This window comes from Filicampus tigris, chromosome 2 (assembly GCF_054856515.1).
Source record: "Filicampus tigris isolate MCC_2025a chromosome 2, RoL_Ftig_1.0, whole genome shotgun sequence".
Classification (NCBI taxonomy): Eukaryota; Metazoa; Chordata; class Actinopteri; order Syngnathiformes; family Syngnathidae; genus Filicampus; species Filicampus tigris.
The window spans coordinates 7,740,173-7,767,483 of NC_141218.1; the positions used below are offsets into that span (position 1 = coordinate 7,740,173).

A 27,311-nucleotide genomic window follows, 5' to 3' on the forward strand; every position below is an offset into this window, starting at 1 on the left:
CTTCCCCCTCCTGAGACGCCGGATGGTGGACCAGAATTTCCTCGAAGCCGTCCGGAAGTCATTTTCCATGGCCTCCCCGAACTCCTCCCACACCCGGGTTTTTGCCTTAGCAACCGCCAGAGCCGCATTCCGCTTGGCCTGCCGGTACCCGTCAGCTGCCTCCGGGGTCCCGCAGGCCAAAAAGGCCCGATAGGACTCCTTCTTCAGCTGGACAGCATCCCTTACCGCTGGTGTCCACCAGCGGGTTCGGGGATTGCCGCCACGACAGGCACCGACCACCTTGCGGCCGCAGCTCCGATCGGCCGCCTCAACAATGGAGGCACGAAACATGGTCCACTCGGACTCGATGTCCCCCGCCTCCCCCGGGACGTGGGAAAAGTTCTGCCGGAGGTGGGAGTTGAAACTCCTTCTGACAGGGGATTCTGCCAGACGTTCCCAGCAAACCCTCACAATACGTTTGGGTCTGCCAGGTCGGACCGGCATCTTCCCCCACCATCGGAGCCAACTCACCACCAGATGGTGATCAGTTGACAGCTCCGCCCCTCTCTTCACCCGAGTGTCCAAAACATGCGGCCGCAAGTCCGATGATACGACTACAAAGTCGATCATCGAACTGCGGCCTAGGGTATCCTGGTGCCAAGTGCACATATGGACACCCTTATGCTTGAACATGGTGTTCGTTATGGACAATCCGTGATGAGCACAGAAGTCCAGTAACCGAACACCGCTCGGGTTCAGATCGGGGGGGCCGTTCCTCCCAATCACACCTCTCCAGGTCTCACTGTCATTGCCCACGTGAGCATTGAAGTCCCCCAGCAGAACGATGGAGTCCCCAGGTGGAGCGCCCTCCAGCACACCCTCCAAGGACTCCAAAAAGGGTGGGTACTCTGCGCTGCCGTTTGGTGCATAAGCACAAACAACAGTCAGGACCCGTCCCCCCACCCTCAGGCGGAGGGAGGCTACCCTCTCGTCCACCGGGGTAAACCCCAATGTACAGGCGCCAAGCCGGGGGGCAATAAGTATGCCCACACCTGCTCGGCGCCTCTCACCCTGGGCAACTCCAGAGTGGAAGAGCGTCCAACCCCTCTCGAGAGGACTGGGACCAGAACCCAAGCTGTGCGTGGAGGTGAGCCCGACTATATCTAATCGGAACCTCTCAGCCTCACACACCAGCTCAGGCTCCTTCCCTGCCAGAGAGGTGACATTCCATGTCCCAAGAGCTAGTTTTTGCTGCCGGGGATCGGACCGCCAAGGTCCCCGTCTTCCGCCGCCGCCCAGCTCACACGGCACCCGACCCCTTTGGCCCCTCCCACCAGTGGTGAGCCCATGGGAAGGGGGACCCACGTATCCTTTTCGGGCTGAGCCCGGCCGGGCCCCATGGGTGCAGGCCCGGCCACCAGGCGCTCGCCGTCGAGCCCCACCTCCAGGCCTGGCTCCAGAAGGGGGCCCCGGTGACCCGCGTCCGGGCGAGGGAAAACGTGGTCCATTAATTTTTCTCATCATAAGGGGTCATTTTGAGCCGTGCTTAGTCTGGTCCCTCACCTAGGACCTGTTTGCCATGGGTGACCCTACCAGGGGCATAAAGCCCCAGACAACGTAGCTCCTAGGATCATTGGGGCGCGCAAACCCCTCCACCACGATAAGGTGACGGCTCACGGGGGGCTTTTTTAAATGAAACCACATAATTATTTATTGTCGGATGGATTTAGTGTAACAACAACAAGTGATAAAATTGCTTTTTTTAAAATGTTTAGTCAAGCAAGTAACCTCATGCAGTTCTTACTAATTTGAAGTCAGATTATGAGAAAGGAAATTGAAGATAGGACTTATTGAACTCGGTGATGCTCCTGTGGAAAAACAAGCGTTTGATCATCAGCGTGGCGGTTCTGCGGGGATGCCATCAAAGCTTGCAGAACTTTCAGAACACGGGGGAGCCATCCGTGTGATGTGGGGGTGTCCGCTCTCCCGCTTTGATCGCCTTTTATCAGGAGTTTTCATTTCTCCTCCTCCTCCTCGTCCTCATCTTGCTCTTCAGGTATCTTCACCTTCGAGAGCAGCAGTCAGCGGGTGAGCGAGAGCGTGGGCGTGATGGAGATGAAGGTGCTGCGGACGTCGGGGGCTCGGGGGCTGGTGGCCGTCCCCTACCGCACGCTGGACGGCACGGCCAGGGCGGGCGAGGACTACGAGCCGGCGGCGGGCAAGCTGGAGTTCCAAAACGACGAGACCATGTGAGCGGCTGCCTTTACAGTGGCAAAACTTTGTTGGTTACGAGTCAAGCGCTAGATCACAGGTGTCAAACTCAAGGCCCGGGGGGGCAGACCCGGCCCGCGACATCCTTCTATGTGGCCCGCGAAAGCAAATCATGTGTTGACTTCATGTTGCTTTCAAGCTGTCTTTACTTTTAGATTTATTCGTCACCAATCTCCCCTTTAAAATAAATTGAAAAAGAATTGTTGAAAAACAATTTATCGGCTTCTGATTTCAAAACCAGTTATCTATCAATTTGTTGCACAAAAAGGTGGCCCGTGACAAAAATGAGTTTGACACCTCTGCGCTAGATGCTAACTAAGTAGTAAAATGTTATAAATGGATGGATGGGCGTTGATCTAACAGCCACTTTATTAGGTACACCCGAGCTCCAAAATGAGTGTTGCATGACGAGGGTGTGCAGGGCCTTAAACGTCACTTCCCTGCCATCCCCGGAATACTTTTGTGACTCCACTTCATGTTCTTGCTTCATATATTTGGATATTTCTCTTTTGTTTGTGTGCCTTTTCATCCGCGCTATCCAGTGTGCTTTTGGGGTTTAAGGAAGCTTGAAATGTTCCCTCATTAGCGAGATCCCGTGAGCTCTTGCTCTTTTTTATCCCTCCCCAGCGTTGACTTGTCATCATCTCTGGAGCACGCTCTTCCGTAACGAGCTTCTCGCTCCTTGCCGAGAAGAAATTGGGAATCGCTTTGGATTCGGTTGCCAGTGCTGCTCTATTTTCCACCGTCTTGTAGACAGTTGTTGGGAGTGTTTTTTTTTTTTTTTTCCATTTTAAATTCTCGGCAAAAAAAAAGAAAGGAAAGCAAAGCGTGACTGTAGGCAACGTCTGGAGTGAGAAGGCTTAAATCCTCCCTCCTGTTTAGTGCTCTCGTCCTTTTCTCAAGCGCTCGCTTCTTCTACTAATCATCCTTGCATGGTGTCCTCAGCGTGTGAAGGCTCACGCAGCCTTGACTTCTTCCATATTAGCTCGCTGCTGATTCTTTTGCTCTTCCTCTCCTTGTTTACTTGGTTTCCCTTTCTTGCTCCTCATCCTCTCAACTTGTCCCTCTCCGTCCGGCCAGCCTTCTTTTTGTTGTCCTAATTCAATTTCACCGGCTTCAAAACCCGTAAGTCACTGACACACACCCCCCCCCCCCCAAGTCCCCACCGTACCCCGCCTTCGTGTCACCCTTCCCGGCTCCCTTTCCAAGTCTGGCACAAGATTCAAGTGATAAAAGTCAGGGGAGAAGAACAAGTAAAGTGGAGCGCCACAGAGGAAAAATAAGCAAGGGTGAGGGAGGAAGGGATGAAGGAAGAAAGGAAGGGAGGCGAGAGTTGTCAACATTGCCTTTCATCCAATTATCTTACTAATTATCAATTACCAGATATTTAGTGAAACTTATGAATTAAGGGTCAGGTTCAGCAACTGGTGGATTTTTTTTCGGAAACGTCATAAATGACAACGCACGGTCAAATCTGTATTGCGCAAGCTATTATAGGTCAAAATAAAAAACAAAAAATGAAAATACCACAAAAAGTAAAGACATTTTTTAAATCAGTGTCAAAAATATGTTTAGGGACCCATTAAGCCTTCTCTGATTAAAATTAGCTGTTGTTCTTCTTGTTAATTATGTCTTCCACCAACTCTAAATTCCGACTTGCTTGTATGACGTAAAAACCTGCAGATGGGAATGATCTCCATTAAATTAATTGGAATCAATAAAACTCGTAAGCAGTGTGCGTGATTTGTGTGTGGTTTGCGGCGGGCTCCGTTGCCATGGTAATTCCTGCTCCGTTCTCCGGCGAAGTCTTCCTACCTCAAAAGTCGCCAACGTTCATATTCGAGTGGCCGCTAATTAAAAAGAAGCCGCCTTTTTAATTAGGCGGGAAGTAGGGCGTGAAGCTCCACCAAACTTGCTTAATTTGGCCGTTAGTGGTCGGCCATGACTGCGGGGAAAGTCTTGTTTTTCTGCGCACTCGTTAATGCTCTTCATGTCTTCTTTAGTGCGTGCGCCTGTGTGCGTGCGTGTGTGACACAAAGGCGTCACCATCTTGCCTCTGCCTGCTGGTTTCTCCTGCATCCAACCCTCCGTCTGTCCGTCCATCCGTCGGTCCGTCCCGGGAGCCCTCTTCATCCCCCCTGAGTCACAACAGTCAGCGTTAAGGAGCTTAAAGTCATCATCGTTTTCACAGCTTTCAGAACACTTGCAGTCTGTGTGCGCGCGTATGTCCCTGTTTGTGTATGTCTCTTTTTTTATCTGTGTGTGTTTGTCTCCGTGTGTCCCTGAATCTGTTTTTGTGGGTGTTCCACTGTGTGTGTGTGTGTGTGCGTGCGTGTGCTCCTGTGTGTGACCCTGTCCATGTGTTTGTGTGTTAAAATTTGCGTGTGTTTGTGTTCCCTGTATGAGTTCTCATCGGATTGTTTGTCTGTGTCGGCGTCTTTCTCGTTGCCATGGTGACCTCCAGTCCACCCCAATGTGGGGAGCGGCTGCTGCCCTTTAGCCTCAGCCCGTAGGCCGGCACAAAGTGCCAGTTCTTGGCCGGCTGTGTCCACCGCCAGGGGCGCAGACGTCGGTTACCAGCCGGCTGAATTCATTGTGAGCATCCAAGCCTAACCTCCGTCCTTGAGGGGGGGGCGCTCAGCCTGGGTTTCATCCTTTCCTTTCTCCAACCAGAGCGGCCAAGTGGATTTAATGTACGTTAGGCATGTACGTTAGGTCTGGGGGCAATTAGTTGCATTGGAATCCCGATTGCAGTTTTGGCTTTTCTCGAGCTTTGAAATCTTTTAATCGGAGAAAAACGAATAATGTGCAGAACGTAGTGGTGCTTTTACAAGTTCCCGACATTGTGGAAAGTAACCTGAATGCACCATGATGCTTGCGTAGCATGCGTGCAGCGTATGTGATTCAGCCGACCCTGAGCGTGCTTGAAGCTCTTTAATGACACAACCAGTTATAGTTTACTTCCTGTAAAACCAAACACAATCAAAGTAATTACACACATTGTGCATTTAAATACAAGACATGCTTCGTTTTCAAAACTTGGCCAAAGGTAATAAGTCCGTGTAAAATCCCATTGACATGCTAACGGTAAATTTGCATCAACTCCCGGAGTGATATTCCCTCAAATAACAAATCCACACAAAGGCTGTAGAAATATATAAACACATTACATAACGATACTCAAAGGCACAATTTTTTACCAATCTGTGAAAAATTCGTTGTATTAATTAAGTTCTGTCGCAATTGTTTTCTTATCTCATTTTGTGTGCGCCATCCATGTATGGCACTACACTGCCCCAAAGAGGCCAACACGCACACAGCAGGCACAGTATATATATTTTTTTTTAATTATTGTTTTTTTAATTGCTATTTTAGTATATTCTTATTTCAATTTCTTACTAACTGATTTTCTTGTTGTACTTTCAACTTACATTTGGAGTTGAGTTTTCAACGATTCAGTGAATTTTACTTTACAAAATTCAAACATACAAAGATCCAATCATTTTTTCGTGATACCAACATAAATTTCCACATGATACCGCAGGTGCCAGGTTAGCTCAGTAAGTCCCATGACTTGATGAAATGAATATGATAAAATGATAAGAGAGATGCTTATCCACCTTTTGAACGTATACAGAGATGCAGGGCAACAAAGGTGTTGCGGATGTAGCAGAATGAAAATAAAAGAGGCTTGAATTTCACATAATATTTGCAAGGCCATTTTGTAGTTGACAAAACACAATCAGAGTTCAAGAATAACATGTTCATCGTGCGGGGATGAATGGGCATGAGCCTCAGTAGTTTTGGCGGTAGTTCAGTTTTAGGAATTGATGAATAATCATTTTATTAATTGTGATTTCAATCTCAATCAAAATAATTGTGATGATTATTTTTGGCATATGGTCGTCCAGCCAATTTGTGTGCCAAGTCAGTTGGACGCCCGATGGGCCAGCCGGCGACAGGATAAACTTGTGCGAACTGTTTCTCCGTCTACCATCTGCCGTAGACTTGGAGGACTTTACTTTGGGGAGCAGCGCAGCCTCTAAGCAATCTCAAAGAAAGTCATTAGCAAATAGAAGCAGAGATTTGAGCTTTTTTATTTATTCATTTTTTTTTTTACATCATTAAAGTTTCTGATTGGTTGTTGAAACGAAAACTAGGGGCACTCTCATATCCGTCCATCCATTTTTTTTTTTTTATTTGGGGGATTTGGGGTGAGAGAGTTGCTGGGGTGCACCCTGAACTGGTCGCCACTCAAGGTCAGGGCACATTTAGACAAACATCGGACCGGTCCTGAATGTGTTGCAGGAGCAAATTCAGATGTTCAGAAGTTGACACAAATGTGATGAAAGTCGAGTCGACTAGCCCAGCAGACTACGACTATTAAAATGAGGAGGCAATACTTTGATATTATTTTTAGTCAGCACCACCACCACCACAACAATGAAGACGCTCCCACGAGGAGGAGGAGGAGGAGCAGGAGCTGCGATGAGATGAAGATTGAAGGAGAAAGAAAGAGCATGTTTGCGTGCATAAATTGGCCTGATGATGCACTGCAGCACCGGGGACACGCAAACGCATTTGTGTCACGTCCAGTCCCATCCGCTCTTATTTTAATGCGGTGGGAGATGCGCTTGTGTGTGTGTGTGTGTGTGTGTGTGTGTGTGTGCGTGCGTGCGCATGTGTGAGTAAGATAGAGAACGCTAGAGTTATACATTATGCTCCATGTGATCAATCAAGTGTATTTATTTGTTCAGACACGTTTCGCTAGTTGAGCAGTTTTTCTCCGACCAAACAAGTGGAGGACGGAAAGATGCTGATGTCGTTGTAGGCCAGCTCGCTGAAATGTGATTAAGAAACACACGTTCAAGCGCTACTGATTGTGAAAGCCTTGTGCAGATTAAATTGACACGGCAACACACAGGCTGAAATCTGATTGGCCCCCAAAAAATCTGACGCACACTTGTATTGAAGGCCAAGAAAACTGAAGACTGGTGGGAATAGATTCATTTAAATTCTACCTTATGGAACGGATATGAGAATTTAGGTTGAAAATTCAGCCATGGATCAAAATATATTCCCTCCTCAATCAGTTTTGAGTTGTTTTTAGAGGTAAAGCAGAATTGTGTGCGTGTGTTTGCGTGTCTACCAGCCAGAAGCAAAAACAGTCAAACAAGAGTGTGTCTATAAATCATCGCAACTGAGGAAAATACTTTGCCAACTGCAGCACACACACACACGCGCGCACACACACATGCATCCAGTGGTGCTCGATCAAAATGGCCGCCAGGAAGTGAATGCAGAGCAAGGGAATCATCAAAACAAAGCGACTTCATCCATCTGTGTCCGGCCACAAACCTTAATGAAGTGTCTCCTCTCGCGCAGGAAGATCATCGAGGTGAGGATAATCGACGACGAGGAGTACGAGAAGAACAAGTCCTTCACCATCGAGCTGGGCGATCCGCTTCTCTTGGAGATTGGACAGAAGCACGGTGCGTGTGTGCGTCTAAGTTTGGATTCGTTAATTTCACGTTACACCTGAAAAATCATGATTAAAAAAAAGACAGAATTAGCCAAAAGGCTATTTGACATCTGTAGTCCCCTGGCTGGCCATGATGTAAAAAAAAAACATTCAAATACAATAAAAAAAATAAAAATAAATAGCAAGACACTAAGTCCTTCAAACATTTTACAATAGACATTATAAAAATCAGTTAATAGTTAATAAGAATTGCAATTAGAAACGATAAACACGTGAAAACAATGACAGCACAGAAGGTTTTAGTGTTGACAAGTGTAGTTATTTTTGTACCATGTTCTCAAATTTTTAACGAAGGCCTTGTTGGTGGTTTGTCTCCTAACCTCCTCTGGTAAACTGTTCCATTCCTTAGCACCTCTTACTGACCACATTGACAGACTAAAAGTCACCCCTGAGAGAGGCACGAGTGAGGCGCTCATCACTGTCTCTTTGGCAGATGAATTCGGCCAGGGGAACTATGGTGGTCTGCAATTTCGTACCTTATAAATGAGCTTCAAATCTGCAACATCATGAAAATTGTCCCAGTTCAAGAGATTGTACTTTTTAAAGCGGAGGTCAACGCAAACATTTTTTTTTTTCAAGAATATGTTGTATGCAAGCCCACTAGTTGAAACAAGGCATTCTGATAAATATTGCGTTTGTGGAATAAGTGTAAATCCACTCGTTTTTAGCCATCTCTGGGGCGGCCATTTTGTCATTTCTGTCGACAGAAAATGACATCACAACCAATCACGGAATCTGGTCAGCCGTGGTTGGTCGTTGTGAGCAGTTGTGATGTCATTGTCAGTCGACAGAAGACAAAATGGCCGCCCCCGGAGATGGCTAAAAACAAGTGCATTTTGCTGCTTAACTTATATTCCACAAACGCAAAACTAATCAGAATGCCGTGTTTCAACTAGTGGGCCTGCTGGGAACATATTCTTGAAAAAAATATGTTTTGTTTGACTTCCACTTTAAGGTTTGTGCAATAATGATAGTGCTACGGTTTCTCATCCATGATTTTAATCGCTTGTTTGTGCTGTACTTGATGATGATCTTTTGACCAATGATCTTTTTGCACTCAGAGTAGCCTGAGACCAACTTGTTACACAATAATTTAAGTGACTGAAAATCGTTGGGTTGCAAGAAACTTGGTCTCAACGTTTCGCAGTCCGGGAAGCGTGGAATGTCATGTCCGGTGAAATGAAGAGTTTGGATGGTTGTTGTTGGTTGCTCAGGAGACTCCAATGAGAACAAACCGGCGGTGGGAGCGGAGGAGGACGAGGTGGCCAAAATGGGCTGCCCCAGCCTGGGCGAGCACACGCAAGTCCACGTGGTCATCGAGGAGTCCTACGAGTTCAAGGTACCGCGCTGACGCCCGTCTGTCCTGTCAACGTGTGTCTCACCCGCCCATCCACTTTCTGAAGCTTGTCCTCATCTAGGTTGCAAACGGGTGCAACGTGTATTGTAATTTCCAGAAAATCGAAATGGGAAGTCAATCTGGGATATTTTGGAAGTACTGTATCCCAAATGGGAAAAGGTGATTACGATGCACCTGTAGCTAGATGATAGATTGAGGTTGTGCAGGTGTACCTAATGAAGTGACCATGTGAGGCCATCTATAAAATATTGGGGTGGAGTTCAGTCCTCTCTGGTCAGAAGGGCAGGCTGCTTCAAGTGTGTCATGTTTTGCTCATTTTTCATTTATTACGTGTGTGTGTGTGTGTGTGTCTGTGTGTGCAGAGAGCAGTAGATGTGCTTTTGGAGCAGCGAGCCAAGGTTGTCCATCTCTCTCTCTCTCTCTCTCTTTCTCTCTCACTTTCTCTCTCTCTGTTTTGGTCTTCATTGTACACTGGCATGCTTTTTTTTTTTTTCCCCTTCTTGTGTATACAAACACACACACACTCGCCATTTCCTGCTGCTTTACATGATATACTGTCTTTTACAGCTCTTTGAAAGGCTTGAAATCAGCCCCCTCCCCCCTGACCTCCACCCCTTCTGGGAGTGATTTAACAACCGGAGATTTCTCTTGCTTTGCTCTTTTCCGCTGCGCCTGCCTCTGGTCGCCTATATGTCTTATGTGTGTGCGCGTACGTGTGTGTGGGTATGCGTGTGCAGAGTACAGTGGACAAGCTGATCAAGAAGACAAATCTTGCCTTGGTGGTGGGAAGCAGCAGCTGGAGGGAGCAGTTTGTTAGTGCGGTGACTGTCAGTGCAGGTACACACACTCACACAAATATTATATTACATCCAACCTGCTACAAATAGTTGGGAAAATCGGCGAATAATTGACACCGCCCCTAAAGGAGGTTTGTAATAAAGTAGAGACACCACAACATGGGGGGAAAATCACTTCAAACAGAAAGGATCTTAAAACTGCAACACCATGGATCTTGCATGGACACAATCATGAAGCTATGTTGCATAAATGGCGGTACTGGCTCCGTTAAATTACTGAACACAAACAAATCACCTTTACATGAGGCCCAAATGACACGCTAGCGTAAAAAAAACAAAAATATGCGCAAATGTCACTTTACTCAAAGGGTACGCAAAATTTTGTCATTTAGGCACGATAATACATTTTTCATCAGGTTTTAGTTGGCTTTTTTTTGGGGGGTGCGTGGCAGGAGACGACGATGACGACGACAGCGGCGAGGAGCGCCTACCGTCGTGCTTCGACTACATCATGCACTTCCTGACCGTCTTCTGGAAGGTTCTGTTCGCCTTCGTGCCGCCCACCGAGTACTGGAACGGCTGGGCCTGCTTCATCGTGTCCATCTCGCTGATCGGCGCGCTGACGGCCGTCACCGGCGACCTGGCGTCGCACTTCGGCTGCACCGTGGGCCTCAAGGACTCGGTGACGGCCGTGGTCTTTGTGGCGCTGGGCACGTCGGTGCCAGGTGAGGCGCCGGCGGGGGCGGGGCATCCCAAATTTGGCAATATGGGCGCCGGTGAGGACAGACATGCAAGTCGATACTTTACTCATCCAGAAGGGAAATTGACTGTTCCAACAATCTCCACAAGGCAAAGCAGCACTAGTTACCTGTTTTTCCACTATGCACGCTAAAAACAGTTGGGTTAAAAATAACAAAATTTGAGGTCAAAAATTGACCGATCCACGAATTGGGTCAGTTTGACCCACATTCTTGCGTTGTTTTGTACAAAACTACCCATTTTTTGGGTTGTTTTCTGCAAAAAGTTGGGTCAAATTGACCCAATTCGTGGATCGGTCAATTTTTGACCCAAAATTGTGTTATTTTTAACCTAAGTCTAAAAACTCTTGGGTTAAAAATAACACAATTTTGGGTCAAAAATCCATTCATCCATTATCCATACCGCTTATCCTCACAAGGGTTGCAGGGGGTGCTGGAGCCTATCCCAGCAGTCTTTGGGCAGTAGGCGGGGGACACCCTGAATAGGTTGCCAGCCAATCGCGGGGCACACAGAGACAAACAAACATCCGCACTCACAATCACACCTAGGGGCAATTTAGAGAGTCCGATCAACTTACCATGCATGTTTTTGGAATGTGGGAGGAAACCGGAGTACCCGCAGAAAACCCACGCAGGCACGGGGAGAACATGCAAAATCCACACAGGGATGCCGGGGCCGGGATCGACCCCACGACCTCTGAAATGTGAGGCGGACGTGCTAACCAGTCGACCGCCTGGGTCAATAATTTTGACCCCCAATTCTTTTTTTTTTTGGTCAAAAATTTTGACCCCAAATTTTTTAACCCAAAATTGTGTTATTTTTAACCCAAGTCTAAAAACACATTCAAAATGGACCGATACACAAATCGGGTCAATTTGACCCACTTTCTTGCATTGTTTTATACAAAACAGGCCATTTAGGGGGTTGTTTTGTACGAAGCGACTGATTTTTTGGGGTTTTCTGTAAAAACAACTAAGAAAGTTGGGTCAAGTTGACCCGAGTTGTGTATCGGTCAACGTTTGACCCAAAATTGTGTTATTTTTAACCCAACACAGTATATACTGTATGACACTTCTGTACACTAGTACAACGGCTAGAGGACAGGAGTGGAATGACTATGTCTTACTCAGAAACCTTTTCCCACTTACTGTTCTGTACTGGACTGTACATTTCTGCGCACTAGCACAACAACTCGAGCTAGTTGTCTCCCTAGCTAGGACAAAGATCACAAAAAATGTGAAAATTCTAACACACGAATCAGTATATACATCATTCTTCTTACACTAACACACACACACACACACACAGTCAAGTGCACTAGCGGGACACAGAATAAATACCGCACGGTCTTCCTTGTGTGTGGTGCGACCCGCAGACACGTTCGCCAGCAAGGTGGCGGCCATCCAGGACCAGTACGCCGACGCGTCCATCGGCAACGTGACGGGCTCCAACGCCGTAAACGTCTTCCTGGGCATCGGCGTGGCCTGGACCATCGCCGCTGTGGCCTGGCGCGCCCGCGGCCAAACCTTCAGGGTGGACCCGGGCAACCTGGCCTTCTCCGTCACCCTCTTCACCATCCTGGCGTCGCTGTGCGTCGCCACGCTGCTCTACCGGCGGCGGCCCAGCGCGGCCGGCGGCGAGCTGGGCGGCCCGAGGACTTGCAAGGTGCTGACGTCGCTTTTCTTCGTGTCGCTCTGGCTGGTCTACATCCTGCTGGCCTCCCTGGAGGCCTACTGCCACCTGCCGGCCTTGTAGACGTACACGAGCGTGACCGGCTCCGGATAATCCAGCCACGCCGTTTTGCTGTGGCGCAGTGCCAACGTGGAGGATGGAGAAGTTGCGCGCGGCCAACTCAAAGAGAAGCGGGGAAAAAGAAGTTCGTGAGGACACGGAGAGCGGAGGCTGCGTTGGGAATCGTTCATTCGCTACTCCTGAATCACTACATAGGGATTTTTATATAGTGGACCTAGGTGGTGCCTCCACTTAAAATCTCTTTGTAGTGATTAGGGAGTGTTACGGTAGCGTATGGCTGCCACACCAGAGAAAAAAAAAAAAAGTTCACATCTCTCACATTATAGCGCACAGCCATTCACGCAATCTTCAACATCACCCCAACCTAGTTTTGACTACCTTCCTTTTTCCAAGCTCTCCATTGTCTTGTTTGTGTGCAATTGTAATGGAAACAAAAACTAGAAAAACACAAGAAACGGGTGATGAAGATGGAAAGGGTGAAATGCTGCCGGAAATTGCGTTTGCATTTTGAAATCTGCCGCGACATCTCAGAACCAGCGCCCGGACTAGCACTGTTTTGGTTTTATGGGCTCCATGCGCGGCCAGAGCGCAAGACAGCCGCACTTCTTCTCCCTTACAAATACGTCACATGATTTCCCCTGCATTTAATTCGGAACATTTTCATGATTTTTGCAAGACCACAAAATGAGAAGAAATCTCCTCTTTGTTTACACTGCAGGGACTAAGGAGGAGTGAAAAGCCAAGTTGAACCAAGCACAGATTTGTTTTCTTTGCTCCAAGAAACACGACTGGACTTTTATTTGTCCTCCGCAAGCGAAAATGCGAAAGTGTCTTGTCTCTTTGGCTTGATGGGAACGTAGTCCAAGCTCCTTTATAGTCTCTAACGTCGCTCTGCCCAACTAGATCTTAACATGCCTTCATTTATCGTACAGGTATATATTTTTTTTGTTACTTTGTATCCCAATGTGAAGCCCATCATGCGTCCCACTGGCAAGGGCCTGCGTTGCCACCTTCAGGCGGAAACGTTGCTTCCAGTTGTCAATGAACCAGTACATGCTGTGACATAAGGATCTGCAAACGTAAACAATGTGCAGGTTTAACATTTACGACAGTTCCGTCTATTTACACATTTCATTTCACCTGAGCAGATTTTCTTCAATGTTTAGCAATTCAATGCAAATGGTCACCTGAACGCATTTAGAGCTTGTTGTACAACTTCACTGGGTGGGAACAATTTGACCTTTGTGTGTACCTTTATTGAGCGCCCCCTTAACATTTGTCTGGTTCAGTACTATTCACAAAGTGCTTCTGTTCCAAACATAGGATTCAACACTATTCATATTATTTTTATTTGTTTTTATTATTGTGTTTTGATCTATCAATGAAGCCCCCAGAAAGCAGAACGTTGAGAGAGAGAAAAATAATGACTGTGTGCGCTCGCGCGTGCGTACATTTCTTTCACGAGTGTGTCGATGCATGAATTGAACACATTCAGAATAGACTGTTGATGTTTCCAAAGTAGTAAATAGTATTTTTAAAATCTCCAAATGAACCTTGTACAAGTGTCATAAATGTTTACAATGGCCTACCTATGTTTTTGTTTTTGGGTCAAAGATGAAATAAAATTTGCGAGGTAAATCATCGCAGAGGTTTGTGTCAATAATACTAACGAGATGTATCTGTGCCATTAAAGAAAATAAGCAGAACTGTCAAAGATAAAGGGATGATTTCGTCTTTTGAATATATGTATATAGTATTTATGTGTATTGGACTCAGAGTTGAGAAGATATATATTTACACTAACAAGTGTATTTAATTCTCTTTTGTGCAGTATCACACATGAACTTATTGTAATGAACTGGGTTATGTGGTTGATTGAGGGAAAAACATATGATGCACCTTTCCCCAAATTAAAGCTGTCCCTTGTGTCCAAATGTCTGTGGCATGTTTTTGTCAAAATACCCCAAGGATCAACAATTACAGACATTTAAAAAAAAAAAAATAAACATTTATGAAGCTCTGCTTACAGTGTGCTAAGTCTAGCTGACCACGTCATTGGCTGTGATCCACGGTGCAGATGTGCTTATAATTTGCCCAAATGTTGCGAAACAGTCGGGCGGAAGTGCTCACAAGCACATTTTGAGAAACGGCCAAATAACGTGAGATGTATCTGGTTGTTTAATATATCTCACGGTTGATGGCTAGGCACAAGCAGGCACTACAGACACACAATTACTTGAATAGAAATACTAGAAAGCCAATTTTCCAAAATATCCCCTCAAACGTTAACCGGCTAATCACGTACTTATTGGCAGTCTTGCTGAATTCTGATGGTCCCTGAAAGCACCTTGCACGAGACTGAGTGATTGGTGGAGAATACGAAAGCGAGCGGAAGTTTCCGTTCTATAAGCACGTGTACTTTTTATGCGTGGGTTTGGGCGGACAGTAACCTTGCGAGCGGTTACACTAAACCTCATTACAAACTGCAGCGTCTCCGTGACTTTTTGGGACAATACAATCGAGAATTCACACGTTGGACAAACACAAAAGGTGCGTCTGCTCCACTGCGCATGCACGATGCCCAAAACACCTCGGAAGAAGCTTTGAGAATTCTAGTTAACATTACATCAAAGATACATTTGATTCTATTTTATTTATTGCAGCGTCAATCGTGTCAGCGACATCTGGTGGCGAAAGAGGACAGCAAAAAAGAATATCTGGGTTATCAATACCATGGACATTTTTATTGTAATTCATTGATCGATTGATTGATTTGTTTTTAGGCACATAGCACGCACTGTGCAAAGAACAATATGTATCAGTTTTATTAATTGTGATTAATTCCTGCTGGTTTTGCAATATTTTTTTTTCTATTCAAATCCCTGAAAAACCTTTCTAAAATGAAATCCATTCATTATAACTTCATATAAACGATATTTTTTCGGCTCTAAGAACTGAATGGCAGAAAACGGCACTGGACAAAAGCAACAATCACTTGCACACCTCAGTGAGTTTGTGTTTTATTGCAGCTGCAACACAGAGTAGACAGTACAAAGATATTTTGGCTTTTTAAAAGTGCTACATTTCCTTATCAAAGTGCACCACATCCAAGTTTTTCCTAGAATGATAATCGTGTAGCTTGATGTGTGATGATGAGTCAATGCGGTGGAATAAACCAAATATGGAGGAATCACAAGTGGATTAGGCATGAAAGGTGAACACATTGCAAAGGCGTCAAGCTTCGGTCGCATTTTGAGTAGAACATGGGCTCTTCATTCGTCCTCGGTTGCGTCTAGTCGTTGAGGGGGCTCCGAGGGTGGCCGCTGGTGGGTGGAGCAGTATCCCGCCCTGGAAAAATAAAGATTTAATCATTCAACGCCTCGCTCAGAGCATGAGTGTTACCGTCTTTGCCAAAAACTTTATGACATTTCTTCACTCTTGCTAGCATCCATGTGTGTGCTGTGAGGGTTTTAAGGCCTTGGGGGAGGTCTTTTGTTTCCACCTACGCGATTTGGAATGGATTGGTACAGCACAGAGCCCAAGACATGACATTCAAATTGTGGCCACAACATACTGTAGATATAACCTGCGTCTGAATATCGCTCATTTGGATAGAATATGCGCACAAAAACTCGAAAGCCCCAAAAGAATTGTCGTACCGCAATCAATAAAGTTTTCTGAATCTGTCTCAAATGCCAGGTTTTTGTGACGTAAAAAAAGATGAGATCATTTCAAAACTTTTTCCACCATTGATGTGACCTATAACCTGTTCAACTCAATTAAAAAACACAAATCCTTACGACATAACTTTCAAATTTATCAGCGCGCACCTGCTAGCAATTAAAGTGGCTTTTCGCTTGCCGGCATAAGCTTGACGGTTTTGTGCTCACACTGACTGCTATTGGCCACCACCTTGTCACTGTTGATATGGTTGGATGTGGTTTCCCATCTTGTCATACCCCACAGCCCAGGCCTACAGCAGTATGGGAGATTGTTGTCACAAAACAGCCACCACTTGCCAGTAATTCCTGCAGCTCCTTTTATGTCGGCGTCAGCTGAACTTTCTTTTGGGGCTAGTCGGGGGCACTTGGAATGGTGGCAGGTGCGCGCTGACACCCATTTAACAAAAATGGATAAGGCGATTAGTTCATTCTCAACACAGCCACATCCCAGTTATAAGAGTTGTGTGCACACTTGTGCTTATTTCTTTTTACTTGCCCACTCGAAAAGATTTTTCAGTCAAGTTGTAAAAGTGACAAGCCACATTTATTAATACCAAGATGTCCCAGTTTCACGGGAATGATACCTTACCCACAAATTAGTATTTTATTCAAACTCACACTTAATTCAGGGCACAAATAAGCATTTTTGCACTTTATGCATATTTCTTGACCATGATTTAGTATTTCAGTGGCCGTAATTAACTTTTTTCTCCTCTGTCAGGTCTGGATTCGATTTCTGGCGGCCTGCAACGGTACCTGCAGAATCCAGTGGAGCATTCGTAGTGGTTCTGGCAAAAGGCACCAAAAGGTTTGCTGTTCATGATCCTCCACAGCGGGCTCATGCGGGCTATTCTCTTGTGCGCCGAATTTGGACTCTGCACCGGGGAGGCCAGCGGACCCGAGCACACCTGCCACGGGCACGCACACACATCAGCTCCAATTAATAAGCCCCAATGACTCTTGGGTTCAGGCCCGTTGAGGCGGGACTCACCTGCTGGGACAGAAGCAGCAGCAGCATCAGGAGGCAAAAAGAGAGTCTCTTCAGGGGGACGCCGCCTTCCTCCTGCATGTCGATTGAAACTTGCAAAAAAATAAAATACAAAAAAAATTTTTTTTTTAAATACAGCTGATGCGAGCCTGCCAAAGTTTCTGTCGTCTTGATGGTCTGACGTTGACGCTGGGGAGTGAGCGGCGACACCAGTTTGGACTGACTGCACCGCCTGTTAAATACACGCTGGCCTGCTCGTGGTGTGTGCGTGTGCATGCGTGTGTCTGTGTGTGCGTGTGTGTGTGTGTGTCGCATTTGTGCCGGGTCATCACCCGCTCACTCCCTTTTGGGGTGGACGAGGTGGGGGTTGTGCGGGTAATCACCTCTGTGGCCTAAATGGGACTTTGTGTTTAAAAAAAAACACACACACTTTACCCTCATTTCATGTATGCACAAAGATAACTCATGCACACGTGAGGTCGTTTTTCAATTGTGTGTATGCGTGTGTGTGTGTGTGTGTTTTACAGGTGGTAAAAGTACTCACGCTTTGTACTTAGAAGTAAAGATACTTGTAAAAAAAAAAAAAAAAAAAAGGAGTCAAAGTGGAAGTATGGATCCAGTCTTAAACAGAAAAAAAATAAGGTGTCAATAGGTCTGACCTGATGCAATCTAACAATGACACTTTCAGCATATTATTATTTTTTTTCACTTCCAAAATATAAGGCGGTGGGTGTGTTTATGTAAGCATACGTGTGCAGCAGATATCCACCTTATGGTGGCGCTGTCGTTTGGCAAGAAGTCAGTGTTGACTCAGTCTGGCCTTCAGCGCGAATACTTGGCAAAACATTTTGGGGCGGCACTCAGGACTTTGAGTCCCGCTATGTGGACATAAAGAAACGGTGCCCGTCTGCTTCTGGAAAAGCTTCCTCACAGTTTGGAGGGTCACAGTTCAAATCTGGGCTCCGGAACCAGGATTCAGTTATCACACGCTGTCTTGAAGAAACCTATTTCTTCTTTGACCATCCCACTATAGTTTTATGGTTTAATAAATGATACAGTACAAAAAAGTGTAGATGGAGCCTCAAAACCCTCCACGGGGTCGCAAGTTTTTGCTGCACTTTTAGAATGACTGTAGCATCTCTGCTCGTTTTAGATGGCCCATCAATGGCATGTTAGCATCAAGCTAGGAGACTTAACATGAAATATGGTTTGGGTGAACATTTTGGTGTTTACAGACAAATATAATAGTTAAATAGGAAGTCAACCCAAAAATGTTCTATACAAGAAAATGTTCTTAATTAGTCTAAACACGCCATTCTGATTGATATTGTGTTTGTGGAATATGAGTTAAGCAGCAAAATCCACCTGTTTTAGCCATCTCAGGAAACGGCCAATTGGCCACTTTCTGTCGACTAAAAATGACATCACAGTTGCTCAGGGCTCAGGTAACGACCAATCATGACTCAGCTTCAGAAAACAGGTGAACCGTGATTGGTCTTTTCTGAGACCTGAGTACCTGTGATGTCATTTTCAGTCGACAGAAAGTGGCAAAATGGCCGTTTCTTGAGATGGCTAAAAACAGGTGGATTTTTCTGCATAGAACATTTTCATGTAAAGAACATTTTCGGATTGACTTCCCCTTTTAATTCTCTATTTGAGTGTGTCAGTTTTACAGTCAATTTTAGAAGTGACAACTTGATAACTTGAAGAATGTTTCCCTTTATTTGGAGAAGTGTGTGAGCTCGCGAGTGTGAGTATTCACTAAAGCAGTGTTTTTCAAACTCTGTGCCTGCAGCCGCGAGATATTGTCAGGTGTGCCGTGGGAAATTATCTCATTTGTGTGCCTGTGCCGTCTTAGCGCCTGGCAGCGTAATCATGGCTTGACTACATTGTAATACTCTTCCATACCAGCAGGTGGCAGCAGCAGCAGGTAGCTAATTGTCTTTGTTTAGAGACAAGCGAAATAGTTTATCCAAAGAGGCCCATGTTTCACACTAAGTATCAATATGAAACATTATAAAATACTTTTTTCTTTGTGTTTATTGAATTCCTATTCAAGACATTATAATATAACGTCATTCTTCAATATTAAAAAATGCTTATATAAACAATATAACACTTATATTGTTAAAATAAGCTTTTTTTCTCCACAATTTCAGCATGTAATGCGGGGGGTTTTCAATGAAATGAATGTGCCTTGACTCAAAAAAGTTTGAAAAACACTGCATTAAAGTATACTTTAAAATGTGTTGAATGCTCTGGGAGAGATCAAACTTTTCTGGGAAAAAAAAGTGTATTCTCACAATAAACAGGGGTTGAGCGTCTGTGTGCAGGGGACTCAGATGGGCGCTGCTGGCACCGCTCAACTTTGCTGTCCTGTCAAACAGATGCAGACATGACCTCATCTGACTAGCTGGCAGGTTCACAGAACTCTGCTACCTGGAAGCCTTTGGCGATTATGCCATTGTGGACTTTGCTGCGTGCGCGCATGCGGTGGCATAGATTTGCATATTGAGACGCGTGTGCCAACATGTCCGTGACCCACTGCTTGTTAAGGCTTTGCTCTGTATTGAAAATTTCACAACTAGCTTAATGGCCAAAAACATTTCCAAGGACGTCCACTTCTTTACCAGTCTGCTGATGACACTCAATTAGTGATTGCCAACCACATCGTGCTGTGTGACTGTCGCAATTAATGTTTCTCCCACTAGATGGCAGTAGTTTCCCTGAAAGTTCATATTCACTTGTTGCCGTTCACACAACAGAATAACTTTGCGGTCAACTAAACCGGTCCACCTTTCGTATTGAGTAAACGGAGACAAGATCATTTCAGGTTGCAAGATATTTTAGGTGAAATGTGTTACGGGTGTATTAAAGAATAACTTCCCTCAGGCTTCCTATTGTGGTCAAGGAGCGCCTTCTGCTGGATTGGCGGTGTTAGTGCACAACAACCGGGTGAGTGAGTCATCTGTGCTTGGACGGTCAGATGCTGAGAAAAGGATTTGATTTTGAACACTTTGTTCACAGGTGCACATTTTGTTCAATTGGCATTGAGGGCCTTGGTGGAGGCCTTCAGTCAGCATTAGTGAAGACAATCAAAGAGATTATGCTTTAGAAAACATGCAGTTTATTTTATTATTAATTTTCACTTGGAATAAAAAATTGCATTGAACATTTTCCTCCTCTGTGCAGTTCTCTGGGACCCCCTCCTGTTATAAATAGGTACAAAATCGATTATTTGAGCATCACATCCGACACGTTAAAATCATCTTGGTCAGCGTCATCGAGAAGCGTGTTAAATAAATAAGCCCAAAAAACAAAAACAGCATTTTGGCATTCGAATCGACACGGCAGACAAGATGACATGCTTTCAGTGTTTGAGTTTGGAATGCTTTGGAGCAAGTTAGCCACATTTATTTTCAGCGCTTAACACAAAATGACGACGACTCGTGGACGTTCTCATCTCGGCATGTATGCAGAGTCCAAACACCGCCCCGGCCGGCACCCGCCAGCGGCCGCAGCGCCCCCTAGCGGCACGTGCACGACTCGGCCACCATGTCCTCCAGTTCCTTGTACTCCACCTTCTTCTTGTGCACCACCAGCACGCTCATGGGCATGTACTTGTAGGGCACACAGGAGGGGGGCGGGACGTCGCCCACCCCCAGCTCGTTGATGATGGTCTGGATGATGGCGTGGTTGGGCGAGTGGTAGCCGTATGTCAGCACGCGCGGGCAGTCGCCCTGGCAGAAGCGAGGGTTGTAGACGGGCGGCGCGATGTAGTGACCCCAGTCCAGCTCGTCGAAGGACAGGCGGAAGGAGTGCAGCTTGCAGCGGTTCTTGGGCGTGCCTGTTTTGCTTTTCGCCGCAGCAGGAATGTCGGCGATGACAGAGGCGGGGGCGGGGGTGGCCGCAGGATCCGGGGGGGAGCTTTCCGAGCTGCGGCGCCGGCGGAGGAAGGGGTGCCAGCGGCTCAGCCGCCTCCTGAGGTCACCCCCTTTGGCCGGCGGCAGCTTCCCCATCATCCAGTCCCGGCCGTCCCGCTCCTCCTCCAGGTACAAAAGCAGCGAAGGGGCTTCCAGGTGGGGCCCCCCTCGCGACCGGTGACCGCCCTCTTCAGCCCGCTCCTGCTCCGTGCACAAGTACTGGGCCGTGAGGGTCAAGCACCCCCCATCCTTCTCGCCCTGGAGGACGCGAGCGCCGACGTCCGCCTCCGTCCAACGCTGGTGGGGCTCCATGGTGGTGAGCAGGCTCTCCTCGCCGGGCCACGTGACCCAGGCACGGCAGCGGGGCGGCGGGACTGAGGCGGAAGACGAAGATCGAAGGTGCACAAAGGATGCTCGGAGCAGCTGCTCCGAAGGAAGCACGTCCACGTGGTACCGGACGCTGAAGGTGTAGTGGTGGTCTTCGAGACAAGAAGAAATAAAAGACACGTGAAGTCAATGAGAACCTCCACAAAGGCTTTGGCGTTTGTCTCCTGACAATCTGATCTAATATATATTGGTCCAATCACATCCTGATTGAAGTCGGTTTTGACTTTTAGCCTCATTAAGCATGCAGATATTTGAACAAGTCAAGCAATGGCACGTCTTTCTAAAATGAGGAAAAAGCTCATGAGGTCATGCCATTGAACGAGTTTCTCACCTCTGGACGCCGGCAGGTAGTACACCGACGACGAGGAGGGTCTGAGCAGGCGCACTGTGTTGGAACCGAACTTCCGGTGTTGTTTGGGTCTACCGCCCGGTCCCGCCGCGCTGCGGTATAAACTCAACATGAACTGCAGGTTCTGGTCGGCCTTCTGTTCGTCGGTCAGCGGCCGGTGGTGAGCGCCTCGGGCCTCGGCGTTCCGGCGGCGGCCGCCGCGACGGGGAGCCATTTTGGACCCGGCCGCAACCCCACACGGCGGGAGCGTGAGGAAGGCCAGGGCCAAGGACAGGAGCAAGACGCGCGGGAAGCGGTGCTGGCCGCGCATGTTCTGCACGAGAGGCTCTGGGCGCTAGTGAGCTCCACCAAGGAGGCGACAGACGGCGACCAACGTCGGTGCGGCCGCGGGCGCGATTCACTGCAGGTTCACCGGGTCGCCAGCCATCGTGGACTCGACTTACCGCTAGCCGCCAGTCAGGGTGACCCCAATTAACCCTTCGGGTGCGAGGGACCCGCCCACCCGTCGCCGTGAAGCCACGTGACCCGTGCGTAAAACATGCGTAAATGTTGCAGCGCCGTGGCGGCCTCAGGTGGAGGAAGTAAGTAACACTTTCATGTCACTTCCAAGGCGCAAACGCAGAACCTCCCACGCCCTCAGAGGGCCGGAGCAGCTTCACTTTTATCGATCGATATGAATTATTAATCATTCATGATTGTAATCCCCATTGAGCGATTTATTCAAAAAAACGTACACAACAAGAGCATGCTTGACACAACATTCCAAGTGATAAAGCTCTCAGTAGGATTACTGAATATTTTGTTCCTAGTCACCTTACAAAATAAACCGCTACGCTGGTGCAAGAGCAAGACTTGTTGGATGGGTGTTAAATTAAGTTTGAAGTGCTTTTTCTCAACTTAACAATTATTTTTAGTGCTCAAAGTTGATGTCTTATTAGGAACGTTTTTGACATTTGTGCACACTCACGACCAGGGGGCAATATTAAGTGCTTCACTAGTCGTGCGCCGAATTCTCTTGTTACTGTGGACAAAGAGCGTGCAAGGCACATGGACAATTGATTTGCAAGATGAAACTACAAGACAATTTTTGCTTTCCCATTGGCTTAGCTTGTCGTCAATCACGCCCATGGTTCGAGCCGGTGGGCGGGGCTATATACTGGCTCTCCAAACTTTGCCCAAGTCCCTCCCACACTCTCGAGCAGCCCTGCTCGAGTCCGTTGGACAGCGGTTCGTCGATCCATTGTGGCTTCGGCGCCGATGGGGCAACGGCGGCGGTCGGCAGGCAACCGGCAGCATGGAGACGGTGGAGCAGCTCGTCTCCTTCCACCGCATTCAGGTGCAGCTGAGTGGCGGCGCGCCGTGGGGCTTCACGCTCAAGGGGGGCACCGAGCACGGAGAGCCGCTGGTCATCACCAAAGTGAGTTCAACTCCCTGCTTGCCTGCCTGTCTGCTCTTTTGCATTGTTGCCCAACGTGGCTCGATTGCTTGCTTCCATCCCAGCTCACTTCTGCACTTAGGAGTACGTACTCGTGTATTCAATGTTGTTGGGTTTGTTTTACAGACCTGGTAAAAGTATTCCCACTCGGTACTTACAAGTAGGTGTACAGATACTTGGGTAAAACAAAACAACAAAAGAAGAAAGAAACCACCAGAATGTACTGATTCAACTCCTGTACTTTAGTTAAAAGAGAGAGTACAGAATCTGAAACGTACTCCAGTACAAAAGTATCGATCCTTTTTTTCCTAGGGCTGCAAATAGCAACTATTCTAATAATTAATATATCATTATTATTGATGAATTGATTAATCGGATGTTCATTTATTTATTTTTTACATTTCCATCCCTTTGGTCAAAAACAGGACAGAATTTCAAATTGACATTGCAGAAGATGCACAAACTTAAATTGACGATGACTCACTTAAATCAGCAAACGTGTTCCAAAGTTTCCAAAGTAAAAAAACGATGTTTGCAAAGGTTTTATTTTGAAAAAACAAAACAAAAAAAGAAACACACACACAAAGTTATCAGTCTTCAGAGAATATTTACAGTTGAGAGTGTTTGGACAAGTTGAAGTTTAGTATGGTCTCTAAACATTTGATCAATTATCAAAATAGTTGTCAATCGATTAGTCGTGGATTCATCAATAAATTGTTGCACCTCTAATGTTTACACTCAAATATGAACGTTACCCGTTTTGATAACACTGCACAGTAACCCCCAAAAAACACACACAAAATCATTTGCCTCTATTATGAATTAACATATTGCTTACTTTTTGCATGTTGTTGTTCTTTTAAACCGACAGCTAGCTACCATTGGCTTGACGTTCCGAACATGTTCCTGACATCGTCATTCTCCCAAAATCAATTATGTGGAATATCTCACTTCTCTGAATCTATTACAATATGTCAGTGTTCTTCAAAGTCAAGACAATTTGAAATTTTGGTAGACACTGGAGCACAACATTTAAAGTAGACGCACATGATTTGTTTCAATAATCGAGATTCTTTATGACCGGAACAACGGCATTGAGATAAGCAGAAAGTTATGACATGGCAATTTGAAAGGCGATAGCTTTGTTCGGTACGTACCGTATGTTTATAATGATGACAGAAAGTCATAATAATGACTGATTTGCGACTCGAGCGCCTTGATGTTGTCTGCTGTGACTTCAGTCCTGTCGTCGTGCCTTCACAGAAAGTGCAACAGGCACACTTTTTTCCCTACACTTTGTGAATCGTGATGATGCTATAAAAAAAAAAAAAACCCACAAATAATAACATCTGTTATTGCTTCTGCTCCATCTGAAGACACTGGCTATGTTTACGTGGATAAAAATTCTTCAATCCGATCAGAGTTCGGATTAAAATTCTGATCGGATGCACAGTTTTCATGGACACGAAACTATTGATCCGATTAGGACTTGCGTGTTCTTACATCACACCCGTCCATTTCTACTTTAAACTTTAGTGTTATTTTGTGTATTTTTCCCATTTGCGCTGTTATGTCGAGTTAACGCTTCCTGGAGTTGCAAATGTACCAGTTTAGTCTTGTGCCCGCCACGTCTTTCGCTAGCGCTGCTATTTTGTTTCTTCCAATCTTTATTGAATCAAACAACAAACAAAACAACACTCGCTCTGCTTCGACTAGTTTAACAGAAACGCCTACAACGCCGTCAGAGACATGCGCAGTAAAGACGGTTTGTTCCAAAATGTCCGAATAACGTTTTTCCATGTGCGTCAATCGGATTGCCAATCGTCATAAACTAGCTCTGTCGCCGGGAATAAAATCTTGATCGGAATGGGCTTGATCGGGTCAGAACATTCCGAATGATGTGTACATGAAGCAGTTTTATTCCGATCAGCTATTTAATCCGAATAACTGTGTCCATGTAAACGTAGCCACTGTTGTGTTTGTAGAGACAGAAGCCGAGCTGCGCTGTTTTTGTGTATGTACGAAGCTTTTCACTTTTGAACCAAAAGTCGCCGAAAGCTCCGGCAGCTTCCCTTTACCGTATTACGTGAATCTGTGCCGTCATTCTTTGAGCGTCCCGACATTTAGAAACACGGGAGAGGAATCCCGTCACCTCATTGTGTGCTCTTGTTGCCACACAGCTTGAAATAAGTGTGCGTGTTTGACTTTTACCACCGCTAATTATTGCTGCGTGTTCTCCCACGGGTGGTCATGTGCGTTTTTGTCATGTGTATGCATACGTGCGTCTGTGGCGTACATTTTACCCATGAGTCCGCGCCTCCATTCACCGGAGCAGGCAATGGAAAAGCATAGCTCATTCATCTGGAAACACACACGCACACACGCACACACGCTCTGGGAAAATGTGAGTGGGAGAGATAAAAATCAAACTGGACTCGGTAGCCTTTTTTTTTTGTGTGTGTCCTGTGGCTATGTCGAGCTCAGAAGGTCTTGAGTGTTTTTCTGAGCTGTTCTGGTTCCGCGTGAGAGATCCAACAGTCGCGCACACACAGAACTCGGTGAATGTGTGTGTGTGCGTCCGGCCCTATGGGTGTCCACAGGTCCGAGGGGTAGCTGGGGGGGGGGGGGGGGGTGTCCAGGCTCCCAAGACAGCAGAAGGATAGAAGCCATTTGGTCAACATTCCAGCAGAAGCGCAACAAAGCTGCTGCGGGGTGTGTGCCGACGCGCGTGCGTGCGTGTGCGTCACACACTCCTCATCAGCTGTGTGACAGCATGTCGGCCGGGCGGGCACGTCACTAGCTTGCGCAACGTGCTCGACAAATTGTTTTGGAAAACCTTTTGCAGTTGCCTACCTATCATCAGTGGTGGCTCAGATGTGGAAAAGATGCAAGTGTAGCAAGATTCCGTACACACGCACACACACGCGTGCACGTTCTTCTATCCAAAGGAGACATCGCCGTTGAGGGGGAAGAGGGGGAAGCGCATTCCTCTCATCTTTTTCCCTCCTTCTGCTGTTGACACAAAAAACGGCGCCAAAGAATTTTTGGACATGTGCTGGAAGGTGGGCAATCCAATGACCCCAGTTTGGGTGCGCGCGTGTGTGTGTGTTTTAGTCCCAACATTCCAATAAAAGTAGCCTCCAGTCAGTCTTCTCCGTGGGGGGGGGGGGTGAGGATGCCATCAGATAGCGATGCTATTGTCCGGGGCGTGTGCGTGTTTGTGCGTGCTACTGTCCTGACTGAGCAAAAACACATGTGGCGTCGCAGCCGTTGTGTACAAAATAGGAACAAGACAGCAAGTATTCATGAAGCAAATGAACCTTGTGCGACCCTCGCGACAAACAAAGAAGTGTGCGCGTGTGTGTATGTGTGTTCTGGCAACATTGGATAACTCCACAAGTTTGTTGTTTGTCTCTCTGTTCAGGTGATGGGCATCCTGTCTAATGATTTCTGGACTTTGGTGTGTCTCAGTGCATATTATGTGTGTGTGTGTGGGGGCGTGTGCGTCGCGGTGGGTGTGGAATGTGTCTATCTGTAATCTGGAGCTTTAAGCGCTTTCTCCCGGGCGGCGTCTGGACATAGCGAGCAGAGGTTCCGGTCAATTTGAGGCCCTCGATTGCTGCTCCATTTCAAAGCTGAACAACAGCACGTCGACGTGCTTTGAGATACGAGTTGAATTTGTTCCAAAATTGCCATTCATCCATTGCCGCCTTGACAAAAATAGCACTCCGTGATGTTGTAGTTGATAAAAGCATACAGTAATAATCTAATTGAATGGAATGAAAATGAATTCAAATCATTTTTGCCTGACTTGAACGGACATTGTGTTGCTTTTGAGCGCCTCGGCCACCTGGGGGCAGTATGAGACAGACTGATGTTTATCCTATTCAATGAGATGTCGCAACTCCTCTGAACTCATCAGTACGGCACAGATATTACAGTTGTTCTTTGCAGAGGATAAAGAACATATGACTGAGTTATCCTTGGCACATGATTCACCTTGTGTGTATGTTTTGAGCTGTCTTGTAATGTTTACTGTCTAAATTTTAT

General features: G+C 46.5%; 4 protein-coding genes across 10 annotated transcripts in view; 2 read left to right on the forward strand and 2 right to left on the reverse strand.

The window, feature by feature from the left end:
• Nucleotides 1-14,391, forward strand: part of LOC147151199 (sodium/calcium exchanger 1-like) — a 44,967-nt gene extending 30,576 nt beyond the window's left edge. For 6 of the 7 annotated variants that reach the window (XM_086013014.1, XM_086013033.1, XM_086012997.1 and 3 more), the window contains 7 exons: nucleotides 2,036-2,228; nucleotides 7,636-7,742; nucleotides 9,007-9,131; nucleotides 9,512-9,547; nucleotides 9,887-9,986; nucleotides 10,399-10,671; nucleotides 12,081-14,391. In XM_086013014.1, the coding sequence (XP_085869140.1) occupies nucleotides 2,036-2,228; nucleotides 7,636-7,742; nucleotides 9,007-9,131; nucleotides 9,512-9,547; nucleotides 9,887-9,986; nucleotides 10,399-10,671; nucleotides 12,081-12,460 (1,214 nt within the window). In that variant the 3' untranslated portion in view covers nucleotides 12,461-14,391. The remainder of the gene's footprint in view (nucleotides 1-2,035; nucleotides 2,229-7,635; nucleotides 7,743-9,006; nucleotides 9,132-9,511; nucleotides 9,548-9,886; nucleotides 9,987-10,398; nucleotides 10,672-12,080) is intronic. The other variant, XM_086012988.1, reaches the window with a different exon arrangement.
• Nucleotides 14,392-15,452: 1,061 nt separating this feature from the next.
• LOC147151200 (liver-expressed antimicrobial peptide 2-like) lies at nucleotides 15,453-17,392 on the reverse strand. The gene is made up of 3 exons (XM_086024161.1): nucleotides 17,171-17,392; nucleotides 16,936-17,087; nucleotides 15,453-15,805 (listed from the first exon to the last, which is right to left on the reverse strand). The coding sequence occupies exons 1-3, from the start codon at nucleotides 17,246-17,248 to the stop codon at nucleotides 15,730-15,732; spliced, it is 306 nt and encodes a 101-aa protein (XP_085880287.1). The 5' UTR covers nucleotides 17,249-17,392; the 3' UTR covers nucleotides 15,453-15,729.
• Nucleotides 17,393-20,277: 2,885 nt separating this feature from the next.
• bmp15 (bone morphogenetic protein 15) lies at nucleotides 20,278-22,311 on the reverse strand. The gene is made up of 2 exons (XM_086014803.1): nucleotides 21,809-22,311; nucleotides 20,278-21,569 (listed from the first exon to the last, which is right to left on the reverse strand). Exons 1-2 carry the CDS (start codon nucleotides 22,134-22,136, stop codon nucleotides 20,695-20,697), a joined length of 1,203 nt encoding a protein of 400 aa, XP_085870929.1. The 5' UTR covers nucleotides 22,137-22,311; the 3' UTR covers nucleotides 20,278-20,694.
• shroom4 (shroom family member 4) overlaps nucleotides 21,801-27,311 on the forward strand; it is a 28,558-nt gene continuing 23,047 nt past the window's right edge. Inside the window, exons 1-2 of the mRNA XM_086014769.1 lie at nucleotides 21,801-22,407; nucleotides 22,934-23,243. Coding sequence (XP_085870895.1) covers nucleotides 22,373-22,407; nucleotides 22,934-23,243 — 345 coding nt within the window. The 5' untranslated portion in view covers nucleotides 21,801-22,372. The remainder of the gene's footprint in view (nucleotides 22,408-22,933; nucleotides 23,244-27,311) is intronic.

Bases quoted from the DNA above. Each gene is read 5' to 3' on its own strand.
- LOC147151200 (XM_086024161.1), bottom strand. From the start codon at position 17,248: ATGCAGGAGGAAGGCGGCGTCCCCCTGAAGAGACTCTCTTTTTGCCTC. The intron at 17,088-17,170 runs GTGAGTCCCGCC...TGCCCGTGGCAG, and splicing joins TGCTGCTTCTGTCCCAGCAG to GTGTGCTCGGGTCCGCTGGC. The intron at 15,806-16,935 runs GTACCGTTGCAG...TTATTTTTCCAG, and splicing joins TGCTCCACTGGATTCTGCAG to GGCGGGATACTGCTCCACCC.
- bmp15 (XM_086014803.1), bottom strand. From the start codon at position 22,136: ATGCGCGGCCAGCACCGCTTCCCGCGCGTCTTGCTCCTGTCCTTGGCC. The intron at 21,570-21,808 runs GTGAGAAACTCG...CTTGTCTCGAAG, and splicing joins CTACCTGCCGGCGTCCAGAG to ACCACCACTACACCTTCAGC.